Source organism: Notolepis coatsorum (assembly GCF_963971535.1).
Source record: "Notolepis coatsorum genome assembly, chromosome: 17".
Taxonomy (NCBI): Eukaryota; Metazoa; Chordata; class Actinopteri; order Aulopiformes; family Paralepididae; genus Notolepis; species Notolepis coatsorum.
The window spans coordinates 20,231,130-20,243,978 of NC_140181.1; the positions used below are offsets into that span (position 1 = coordinate 20,231,130).

A 12,849-nucleotide genomic window follows, 5' to 3' on the forward strand; every position below is an offset into this window, starting at 1 on the left:
CTCTCTCTCTCTCTCTCTCTCTCTCTCTCTCTCTCTCTCTCTCTCTCTCTGTCTCTCTCTCTCTCTCTCTCTCTCTCTCTCTCTCTCCCTCCCTCTCTCCCCCTCTGACATCGGTTGCTCTTTCTCAGGCTATTTTTGTATGTAAGGAAACCTCAACGATGGATAGCCTTATCTTCAGGTCGAAGGTCACAGTTTGAGCAGTAAACAGATGACCGGGTTCCTGGCGGTGTGGTTCCATGACCTTCCTGTGTTCTTTTGTCCACAGGTCACAAGCTGAACAAGGACCTGAAGCACTACCTCAGCCTGAGGTTCCAGAAGTCTTCTCCAGATCATGAGCTGCAGCAGACGATCCGAGCCAACCTGTACCGCCATGCCGTGCCTTGTGAGTAGTGCCCTCTTCATCTGCTTCTGCCTCTCCCTCTCCTTGTCCTTCTACTCCTTCATCTTAATCTCCTTGTCCTTCTTCCTCCTCCTCTTCATCTTCTTCTTCCTCTTCCTCTTCTTCTTCTTCTTCTTCTTCTTCTTCTTCTTCTGCTTCTTCTTCATCGTCTTCTCATTCTTCTTCTTCTTCTCCTTCTTCTTCATTTTCATCTGTTTCTTCTTCTTCTTCTTCTTCTTCTTCTTCTTCTTCTTCTTCTTCTTCTTCTTCTTCTTCTTCTTCTTCTTCTTCTTCTTCTTCTTCTTCTTCTTCTTCTTTTTCTTTTTCTTTTTCTTTTTCTTTTTCTTTTTCTTTTTCTTTTTCTTTTTCTTTTTCTTTTTCTTTTTCTTTTTCTTTTTCTTTTTCTTTTTCTTTTTCTTTTTCTTCTTCTTCTTCTTCTTCTTCTTCCTCCTCCTCCTCCCAGCAGATATGCTAGTAGTGTCTTTATGCTCACATTCCCTACAACAGTCTGCTCCTTCATCTCTATTATTTTTTGTGAGGATTTGATGAATGACTGTATTATAGTTGGTTATTTTCCATTGTTGTTATTTACATAATTTCTCCTCTTTATTTTATTGTATATCCTGTTCCCACCTCTTGTTGATAATTACTGTGTCCATCGGTTTCAAGTTCTGTATCTGAGGAGAGATGATCAAAGCTGGTCTGCGTATATGTATACTGTATCTGGGAAGGTTGTGAGACGCCCAGGACAGTAGACACCTTAGAATGCGTGCAAAAATGAAAAGACTTGCAGATGAAATAAACTACAGGAGAAGAGAAATGGGGGGGGGGGATACCTTCTCTCTATGGTTCCCTCTCCTAGCTGTCTCACTGTATTAAACACCAGGACGTGCTTTATAAGTAGGGGTGCACCGATATGAAAATTTGCCACCGATACCGATTGTTCAACTAACACAATCGGCCGATACCGATATTTGTGGCAAAGAAAATTTTTATTTATTTTTTTTAACTACTGTATATGTGCACGAGCGCCCATATATGTCACCACCACGTTAACCTGAGACGTGAAATTAAGTACCAACATGGACAAAGTCTCAACCCGTTCATAACAGAGGATCGCCAGCTGCCCCCTACTGGTGCAATGTCAAACCCATTTACTGCACATAATAAACCATTGATAATGGCCAATGGTACCAATACATACATGCTACATCGGTGCACCCCTACTACCTGTCATCATCATCATCATCATCATCATCATCATCACTGTCCTAATGAATGAGTGAAACACACTACCTGTCATCATCATCATCATCACCGTCATAATCATCATCACCACCATCATAATGAATGAGTGAAACACACTACCTGTCATCATCATCACCGTCATAATCATCATCACCACCATCATAATGAATGAGTGAAACACACTACCTGTCATCACACCACCATCACCTTCATAATGAATGAGTGAAACACACTACCTGTCATCACACCACCACCTGGGCTATTTTGTGTGTGTGTGTATACTGTGTGGGTATACTGTGTGGGTATCAGACGGTTTTAAACTGTCTGGGTATCAGATGGTTTTAAACTTAGTATCAGATGGTTTTAAACTGTGTGGGTATCAAACAGGGAAGAAAGACTGTCAGGTCTACCCAACCTCCTTCAATGTACAGTTTCTACGTCAAATGTATATACACTCTTTTTCTGGACACTTTTTGTATCACAAACAGTACTGTATTTGCAAATCTGTGGGGAACAGGGTAGCTAACAGGGGAGCTAACGAGGCTAACAGGGGAGCTAACAGGGGAGTCAACAGGGGAACTAACAGGGGAACTAAAAAGGGCAAACTCACATACACAGTCTGTGCTGGCTGGGGTCGTCGACGGGTCGGGTCGTACTGTTATGGTTTGTAACCGACCCCAATCGCACAACACAAGACAGGTATGAGAGTAAGCCAAAACAGGGCAAATATTTATTATAGAACAAAAAGCGGCACAGTCCCTTTAAGGGCAAACACAAAAACACTAGAGTCAAGGAAATCTGGAAAATGTGGCACTGTGCCTTTAAGAGGCGAACAGGCTAAGGGACTAAGGCTAAGGGCCAGGGCTAAGGACCAGGGCTAAGTGTCAGGGCCAGGAACAGGGGCACTGGAGAGGGGGACAGGGACAGAGGCCCGGAGAGGCGGGCTGTAGACAGGGACAGAGAACAGGGTTAAGGCCTTGGACAGGGCGAGGGCCAGAGCTGCTTACAGGGATGAGGACAGGGTTCCGACGGCGGAGGCCTGGCACGGGGACAGGGGCCCGACGGCGGAGGCCTGGCACGGGAACAGGGGCCCGACGGCGGAGGCCTGGCACGGGGACAGGGGCCCGACGGCGGGGGCCTGGCACGGGAACAGGGGCCCGACAGCGGGGGCCTGGCACGGGGATCCTCCTCCTCCTCTTCGGATGCTGCAGACGGGCAGCGCAGAACAAAGGGGGTCCCAGGGGACCGGGATGGGAACACGCCGTCCTCCCGTGGAATACTAGGGAGCGACGACGAGCCTGGGTCCAAGGGGAACGGGATGGGCACACGCCGTCCTCCCGTGGAATACTAGGGAGCGACGACGAGCCTCACCCCCAGGAACGAGGATCACGAAGAGACGCCTTCCTCCCGTGGAATCGGGAGCGATGACGAGCCGGCTTGACGTCTGGAGTGGGAACACTGGAAAACCTCCCGTAGAGAATTAGAGAGCGAAGACGGTGTCCCACTCCAGTCAAACGGCGACAGGTGGTGATGGCTGGCACGTCGTCTCACGCCGGAGACGCGGCAGGTGATGGTAACGTACAGGATGGTAACGTACAGAACTCCATGAACACAGAGTGTACACAGATACAGATACAGAACGAACACAGAGTCCAGAACACAGAATCCAGAACACAGAACGACCCGACAAGGACTGGAGGGGAGTCTGCAACCTATGTACTCTCCCGAGGTGATTGCAAACTCCCAACAGGTGCGTGAAGGTAGAGGATCAAGGATGTCCAAGGGTGGGGGCTGGTGAAGAGTAGAGGAGAGTAAATCATTGCAAGGGTGGGGGCTGATGAGGAGAGTAGACAGGGAAAACACAGGAAAAAGGTCCAGGGACAGGCGAATCCTCACAGTTAACCCTGCAAAACGCTCAAAAGCGGACTCTACAACAGAGTTCCATTCGTGAGAAAAGGGGGGTGGGTTATATTGACAAGGCTTGACAACAGAGGTTCAAATATAACTTCATATTTATTGGTTATTTGTTTCTTTTATATCAACATCCAGTCTCCAGTCTCCGTGTTAACACACTTCCTGTTTACATTTTCGAGCGTGACATCATCGCCTACGGCAAGCGTAAACGCTCAAAACGCAAACCGTAAACAGAACCCGGAGCGAACCAAGACTGAAGTCTGTACACAAACTAGAGGGGGGAGAGGGAGGGGGGAAGTTCGCATCCGATCCGGAATGAGGACGGTACGGAATGGAACAGAACCGAATGGGTGAGTGAGAAAGGCCCCTAAGATACCTTCTCTCAATGGTTTCTTCTCATCTCACTGTATTAAACACCAGGACGTGGGTTATAATTACCACAATGATGACAAGGTAATTATAGTGAGCTCTGATCACTCCTCTAGTCCCAGTGTTCTGATTGTCCAAACGAGTTACACATACGCACTAGCACCCCCGCAGCCACCACAGACAACATACTGGCGCTTCTTGGTTGCAGAACTGTAATGTCTGCTAAAACAAGTGGTCTACATGTTAAAATAATAGCTCTACATTCTGACAGCCATCACTGACATAGAGTGTTTTAGTCAGTAACATGGATCTCCCAGTCCCTCCGCTCTGCAGTAAACACAGAATGTACTGGACTTAATCCAATCAGGAGAGAGAACTCCACACTGCAAAAATGGTCAAACAAAAATAAGAAATAAGAAAAAGAATTAAGCAAATATGCGCTTGAAACAAGTAAAATGATCTGCAAGTGCAGTAAACTAATCTGGCTTGGCAAAATTTCTTGAAATAAGTGAACATATCTAGGGTTCTCTCTCCTGATTGGATGAAGTGGGAAGGGATACCAGAAAATATATTTTGTGTTTACTGCAGAGCGGAGGGACTGAGTTACTGACCAGTGACCAGACACTATATATCAGTGAGGGCTGTTGGAATGTAGAGCTATTTAACACTCATTTTAACAAGAAAATACCACTTACAGGGGAACTACACCCAATTTAAGAATAAGAATACGAATACGAAAACTAGAGTGCTAAAACTCAAACGTGTGATGTCATCAAGTATAAAGTCTGGAGCTGCTCCGTAGACAATGGGAAGATGTTATACTGTAAGTGACATTGAGAGCATCCAGGGGGATATTATATTTTTTTTATCTACTTTTTCTCCCCCTTTTATTCTGTGTATAGGCTACTGAGACATTTTCTGTTTCAGAAGTGAAAACACTATCATAGAATAAAGCTCATTTGAGTATAACAATCACAAACAAAGATTATACATCTATTTACCTTGCCCTTTTTATCAACTTTGTAAAGTAACATATATGCAGTACACAAATCAATACATAACAATAGTTTGCTTATATGCATTCTACTTTGGTGGGCAACCACAATGAAGTTGTTACCTACCACCCCAACAGTACTGTGGCTCAGGAGGGAGAGCGGTCATCTTCTCTAGTCAGCCACCCACTACAACCAATTAGCACCAGGGTCCTCTTCTTTAGTCAGCCACCCACTACAACCACCCAGCACCAGAGCCCTCTTCTCTAGTCAGCCACCCACTACAACCACCCAGCACCAGAGCCCTCTTCTCTAGTCAGCCACCCACTACAACCACCCAGCACCAGAGCCCTCTTCTCTAGTCAGCCACCCACTACAACCACCCAGCACCAGAGCCCTCTTCTCTAGTCAGCCACCCACTACAACCAATTAGCACCAGGGTCCTCTTCTCTAGTCAGACACCCACTACAACCACCCAGCACCAGAGCCCTCTTCTCTAGTCAGACACCCACTACAACCACCCAGCACCAGGGCCAAATTCTCTAGTCAGCCACCCACTACAACCACCCAGCACCAGAGCCCTCTTCTCTAGTCAGCCACCCACTACAACCACCCAGCACCAGAGCCCTCTTCTCTAGTCAGCCACCCACTACAACCACCCAGCACCAGAGCCCTCTTCTCTAGTCAGCCACCCACTACAACCACCCAGCACCAGAGCCCTCTTCTCTAGTCAGCCACCCACTACAACCACCCAGCACCAGAGCCCTCTTCTCTAGTCAGCCACCCACTACAACCACCCAGCACCAGAGCCCTCTTCTCTAGTCAGCCACCCACTACAACCACCCAGCACCAGAGCCCTCTTCTCTAGTCAGCCACCCACTACAACCACCCAGCACCAGAGCCCTCTTCTCTAGTCAGCCACCCACTACAACCACCCAGCACCCTCCCTGCACCAAAATCAACACCATCCACCTACAGCTGGCCTCATCTGGCCTTCCACCAGGGGACCTTACAACCACCCAGCACCCTCCCTGCACCAAAATCAACACCATCCACCTACAGCTGGCCTCATCTGGCCTTCCACCAGGGGACCTATCTAAACACAAATTAATAAATGCAATTAATTTAATAAATAGGTCATTAATAACTCATTAACTAACAGTTTTCTATGAACTATTCACAAGGGATAGTTATTCTAGAACTAGCTAACAGAAGGTGCTCAGCATGCCGCACTGTGCCAGACTGGATGACTAGGGTTGATCGATAGGGTTGTTGTTCCACCTCTGTCCTCCTAGTGCTTCAGTCAATTCTGCATATTCACTACTGTACTGCACTTATTTCACACCATTGTTTCAAAATCCATTGGTCTGAGACTAGGTAGTGGTCACATGGTCTGAGCGGTGGTCACATGGTCTGAGCGGTGGTCACATGGTCTGAACGGTGGTCACATGGTCTGAGTGGTACTGTGGTGGTCACATGGCCTGAACGGTGGTCACATGGTCTGAGCCGCGGTGGTCACATGGTCTGAGTGGTGGTCACATGGTCTGAATGTGTGGTCTTATTCCACTTATTTGCGGGAGCGCTGCAGTATATGTGGTTGAGAAGATAACAGCCATTTGTGTCACACTCACTGACTGTGTGTGTGTTTGATAGTGTGCACTTTCAATCCGTTGTTGTTGTGTTTCCCCACGACACGACACTGTGTTGATTATGGCATGTCTCTGTATACACAGACAGGATCTGATCACTGAAGAGAGATATCTTCTTTCTTGCTACACAGCACTCCTTCATGGATGCATGGACTGGTGCTTTGGCTATTATTTGTGTGTGTGCACATGGGCATTATGCGTGTGTTTGCCTTCATGTATGCAGCCCTGCTTGGCGGAGCACCCAAATGAAACGGGGTTTCTAGGTTAGATTAATATTTTCTCATCCCCCCTCAACACTTCCTTTTCATTCTGTTTCTTTCTTTCCTTTTCCCAGCCTCCCCCCCCCCTATCTCTCTCTCGCTCTCTCTCTGTTTGTGTCCCTATCTCGACCATGTGACCAGTAAATCCTCCCCTCTGAGCCTCTCTCTCTCTGGGATTATGTTGTTCTGATATATTGAAAATAGATGCCTGCCTGATTATGTGATGAAAATGTCAGGCTCTAGCTCACCACTGAGCACAGAGGATAGTCAGTACAGAGGATAGTCAGTACAGATGATAGTCAGAGGATAGTCAGTACAGAGGATAGTCAGTACAGAGGATAGTCAGTACAGAGGATAGTCAGTATAGAGGATAGTCAGTACAGAGGATAGTCAGCACAGAGGATAGTCAGTACAGAGGATAGTCAGAGGATAGTCAGCACAGAGGATAGTCAGTACAGATGATAGTCAGAGGATAGTCAGTACAGAGGATAGTCAGTACAGAGGATAGTCAGTATAGAGGATAGTCAGTATAGAGGATAGTCAGTACAGAGGATAGTCAGTTCAGAGGATAGTCAGTACAGATGATAGTCAGTACAGATGATAGTCAGTACAGATGATAGTCAGTACAGAGGATAGTCAGTACAGAGGATAGTCAGTACAGAGGATAGTCAGTACAGATGATAGTCAGTACAGAGGATAGTCAGTACAGATGATAGTCAGTACAGATGATAGTCAGTACAGATGATAGTCAGTACAGAGGATAGTCAGTACAGAGGATAGTCAGTACAGAGGATAGTCAGAGGATAGTCAGTACAGAGGATAGTCAGTACAGAGGATAGTCAGCACAGAGGATAGTCAGAGGATAGTCAGAGGATAGTCAGTACAGATGATAGTCAGAGGATAGTCAGAGGATAGTCAGTACAGAGGATAGTCAGTACAGAGGATAGTCAGCACAGAGGATAGTCAGAGGATAGTCAGAGGATAGTCAGTACAGAGGATAGTCAGTACAGAGGATAGTCAGTACAGATGATAGTCAGTACAGATGATAGTCAGTACAGAGGATAGTCAGTACAGATGATAGTCAGTACAGAGGATAGTCAGTACAGATGATAGTCAGTACAGATGATAGTCAGTACAGATGATAGTCAGTACAGAGGATAGTCAGCACAGAGGATAGTCAGAGGATAGTCAGTATAGAGGATAGTCAGTACAGAGGATAGTCAGTACAGATGATAGTCAGTACAGAGGATAGTCAGAGGATAGTCAGTACAGAGGATAGTCAGTACAGAGGATAGTCAGTACAGATGATAGTCAGTACAGAGGATAGTCAGAGGATAGTCAGTACAGAGGATAGTCAGTACAGAGGATAGTCAGAGGATAGTCAGTACAGAGGATAGTCAGTACAGAGGATAGTCAGAGGATAGTCAGTATAGAGGATAGTCAGTACAGAGGATAGTCAGAGGATAGTCAATACAGAGGATAGTCAATACAGAGGATAGTCAGAGGATAGTCAGTACAGAGGATAGTCAGTACAGATGATAGTCAGTACAGATGATAGTCAGTACAGAGGATAGTCAGTACAGAGGATAGTCAGTACAGAGGATAGTCAGTACAGAGGATAGTCAGTACAGAGGATAGTCAGAGGATAGTCAGTACAGAGGATAGTCAGTACAGAGGATAGTCAGTACAGAGGATAGTCAGAGGATAGTCAGTACAGAGGATAGTCAGTACAGAGGATAGTCAGTACAGCGATGCTAACTGAATATGTCCAATAGGCTACAGGGGGTTGGGTGGAAGTAATGTTGGATATGGTTTCAAATAATATTGCTGCCGTTTGGTGAAAAACAACAACTAGTATCTCCAATTTGGGGGATTTTCATGTTTTACTTGGATTGAAAGTTGACACAGTTCTCAATGTGGTGAACCCAAGGACCATTAAACCTACTGAAAACCCAGTGTATGATTTACAAAAGAATACATGGGCATCAAATCTCAAAATTAGGTTTGCTTTTTAATTCTTAATTCCTGAAAAGTCAACTCTTTGCGGATGTCTGAGCTCTTCCCTCGACGGCAGCGATGTGATCGCCCCGATGTGTAAGGCGTGCTGATGTAGATATTAGATAATAGATATGGCTGTGTAAGGTGTGCCGATGTAGGTATGGTTGCTGCACGAGAGACAGGCCATTGAAACCCTGTAATTCTATTGTCTCTCTTAATAACAGGACAATCCTTTTTGTATTTTGAACCCAAACGCAAGTGCTTGGTCAAATGGTGAGGGAAGGACTATTACAACCGCATGTATGACAGTGGGGAAGCCTAGTGGTAGCAGTGAATGGAGGAGACCATTAAAAGAGGCGTTGAGACTGATCCTAGAGTGCTTAGTTAAACAGTCGCCCCGAGACATTCAAGCATGGAGATTAGTCCCTCTGTTTAATCATTGATGGGAAATACTCCATCTTATGTGGTAAGTGAAGAAAATAAGTGAATAGAGTGTAGATAATTCTCTCTGGTCCCTGAAGTTATTGGTGAATCATAAGAACGAATGTGCAAAGAGAAAGTTTCATTTTCAAGTAATGACAGTCTCGTACTTCTTTGTTATTTGCATTTGTAACGTTTGCGTTACGTTTTGTTCTGTGCATGTTTTAGTTGTGTTTCATGGTAGGCTGCATGGTAGGCAGCATGGTAGGCTGCATGGTAGGTAGCATGGTAGGCTGCATGGTAGGCTGCATGGTAGGCTTCATGGTAGTTATCATGGTAGGCTGCATGGTAGGCTGCATGGTAGGTAGCATGGTAGGCTGCATGGTAGGCTGCATGGTAGTTATCATGGTAGGCTGCATGGTAGGTAGCATGGTAGGCTGCATGGTAGGCTGCATGGTAGTTATCATGGTAGGCTGCATGGTAGGCTGCATGGTAGGCTGCATGGTAGGTATCATGGTAGGCGGCATGGTAGGTAGCATGGTAGGGTGCATGGTAGGCTGCATGGTAGTTAGCATGGTAGGGTGCATGGTAGGCTGCATGGTAGGTAGCATGGTAGGGTGCATGGTAGGCTGCATGGTAGGTAGCATGGTAGGCTGCATGGTAGGTAGCATGGTAGGTATCATGGTAGCGTGAACACTTAAGGCAACTAACATGTGCTTCCGCATTGCTCTGATTGGCCAACTGACCCCACGTGACGCTACGGCTCGTTTCCCCCCTACGCCGGTAACGCGCGTATGCGCATTTTCGTTTTGACGGCACTCAAACGCCAAGCGAGGCTGCTCGCGGAAATAGGCTGCTCGCGGAAATGTAATGTTATGTTCGAATCCGTAGAATACATATTTATCAAAACAACATATTTATCAAAACAACTACCAGATTCACTCATAACGTTATTTCGCGTGACAACACAGCCCAGCTGTCAGAAACTGTCTTTAACTATAAGCGTTTACACTCCCCACTTACTGTAGAACGCACACTCCCCACTTACTGTAGAACGCAAGCTCTACTGTCTTTAACTATAAGCGTTTACACTCCCAACTTACTGTAGAACGCAAGCTCTACTGTCTTTAACTATAAGCGTTTACACTCCCCACTTACTGTAGAACGCACACTCCCCACTTACTGTAGAACGCAAGCTCTACTGTCTTTAACTATAAGCGTTTACACTCCCCACTTACTGTAGAACGCAAGCTCTACTGTCTTTAACTATAAGCGTTTACACTCCCCACTTACTGTAGAACGCAAGCTCTACTGTCTTTAACTATAAGCGTTTACACTCCCCACTTACTGTAGAACGCAAGCTCTACTGTCTTTAACTATAAGCGTTTACACTCCCCACTTACTGTAGAACGCAAGCTCTACTGTCTTTAACTATAAGCGTTTACACTCCCCACTTACTGTAGAACGCAAGCTCTACTGTCTTTAACTATAAGCGTTTACACTCCCCACTTACTGTAGAACGCAAGCTCTACTGTCTTTAACTATAAGCGTTTACACTCCCCACTTACTGTAGAACGCAAGCTCTACTGTCTTTAACTATAAGCGTTTACACTCCCCACTTACTGTAGAACGCAAGCTCTACTGTCTTTAACTATAAGCGTTTACACTCCCCACTTACTGTAGAACATGGTACATGAGTATATAGTATATAGGGATGTTGCACATTCGTCACTCAGTTTTATCATCGACGCACTTAGCTCAACTCGTTCGCCAGTTTGCTGTGGAGCCTATGGTCATAAGTTCGAATCACTTCAATTCTTTTTATGCAACATATCCACTCTTGAACAATGAAAAACTCCTTTTTCTTCTATTTACAAATAAGAGCAGCTCTGAAGTAGGGCTGAGCGATATGGCAAAAAATCATATCGCGATAACGATATGATAATGTTATCATATTTCTCGATATCGATAATTATCAAAATTGTTATAAATAAAAAATATATATATTTTTTTTTTAAACAACAGATGTATGTTTATTTTGCAGCAATTCTTTGTCGTTGCCGCCATCTTTAGTGTTACATCCCCTCACACTCCAGTTCTCAGGCTGCAGCTGGTTTGAAAGCGAAAGTAAACCGGCTTCTCTGCTGGCTGTGGCTCCAGGGGAGTTGAACAGTTCTGGCTCTGCTAGTTTATTTTCGATCTTTTGGCGCTTTTTTGGTGGACAAACCACCGCACATGTGCACCGTGACTCGTGACTGGAGTCTAGCTCTGCTAGCACACATAGCCTACTGTGTACAGACGGTTTCAAACTGTATTTTAAATTAGAAAGCAAACAAAATAAATGGACAAGAGAAAAATAAATCTCAATTTGGTCAGTATTGTCATTTGGACAAGCAAAGCCATTACTTTAAGTTGCAGGCAAGGGGGCGGCTAGGTGGTGTAGTGGGCAAGGCACTCGCCACCAATGTGGAGACGCTGGGTTCGCCTGTTCGAGCCCAGCGCTCCACATTGTTTTCAGTTTAGCTGGTCGTCCGCAGTAATACACATTGGCCGTATTACGGGGAGGGAAACTGAAGGGTGGGGATTGGGCGTTGTGGACCGCGTCTCCTACAGGTCGGTTGGTGCGCCTGCGCAGTAGAATCAGGAAGTGTCGGGGGCAGCGTGAGCCTCCACGCGTTACTCCTCGCCACTGAGAGATCGAGCTGCGCAGGTGAAAGATGCGACTGCTGTTACCTCAAGTACCGGAGGGGACTTGTGCTATGTATGACTTAGTCCACATTGCAGCCGGCTTGTGGGAGGCAAGAAACAGCGTTCATGACAGGGGAGGGTTGAATTGGATGATACGAAATTGGGATGGGAGAAAACATAGAAAATGGGAGAAAAAGTGGATCAAAAAAAAATAAAGTTGCAGGCAAGAAAGACAAGTCTGTCCACTGTCTCTGGTTTTAAAACTGCCCTGTTGCAGGTCACAAAAAAAAAAAAAAAAAAAAAAAAAAAAATATTATTAACCTAGGTATTGTGCGAGCGTTGCTAATTAACCTGCATGGTTATTATTATTAACCTTTGCTGATTAACCTGCGTGGTTATTATGTAGGGGGGATTACGAATGCATAATGCCGCGGTATTAATATTACCTATGCGAGACATTAAAGATGGCGGCTTTGTGTTTTTCTAAAAATGTCTCCGGCGTAGGGAACGAGCGTAGAGCGGCTGGTATTCACGAAGGAGAGCGCTGGCCAATCAGAGAAACGCGGAAGTGCATGTTAGTTGCCTTAAGGTTTCACGCATCATGGTAGGCTGCATGATAGGCAGCATGGTAGGCTGCATGATAGGCAGCATGGTAGGCTGCATGGTCGGTATCATTACCACTATAGGACATCTGAGAATAAAGAGAACATTGAAGTAAGGATTTTGTGATGGAATTACATTACAGCTGCATTCTGCTTCATTCTGCTGCATTCTACTCTGCTTTTGTGATCTGGCTTTTGTCTTTTAGGGCTGGATTTCATTTGAATGTGTCCACACATTGAGAATGAGAAACTATCAATAACGTTCCAGTTTGTAGGCTAGTGCTGTACTGTAGGTATCATGGGTATTAAGGGGTGATTTGAATCTACGTC

At 45.6% G+C, this 12,849-nt stretch overlaps 1 protein-coding gene across 1 annotated transcript in view; it reads left to right on the top strand.

Moving 5' to 3' along the window:
- LOC311244306 (membrane-associated guanylate kinase, WW and PDZ domain-containing protein 1-like) overlaps positions 1-12,849 on the top strand; it is a gene marked incomplete at its 5' end in the record, with an annotated part of 219,745 nt that overhangs the window by 99,430 nt on the left and 107,466 nt on the right. Inside the window, 1 exon segment of the mRNA XM_084333755.1 lies at positions 266-382. Within this exon segment, the coding sequence (XP_084189881.1) occupies positions 266-382 (117 nt within the window).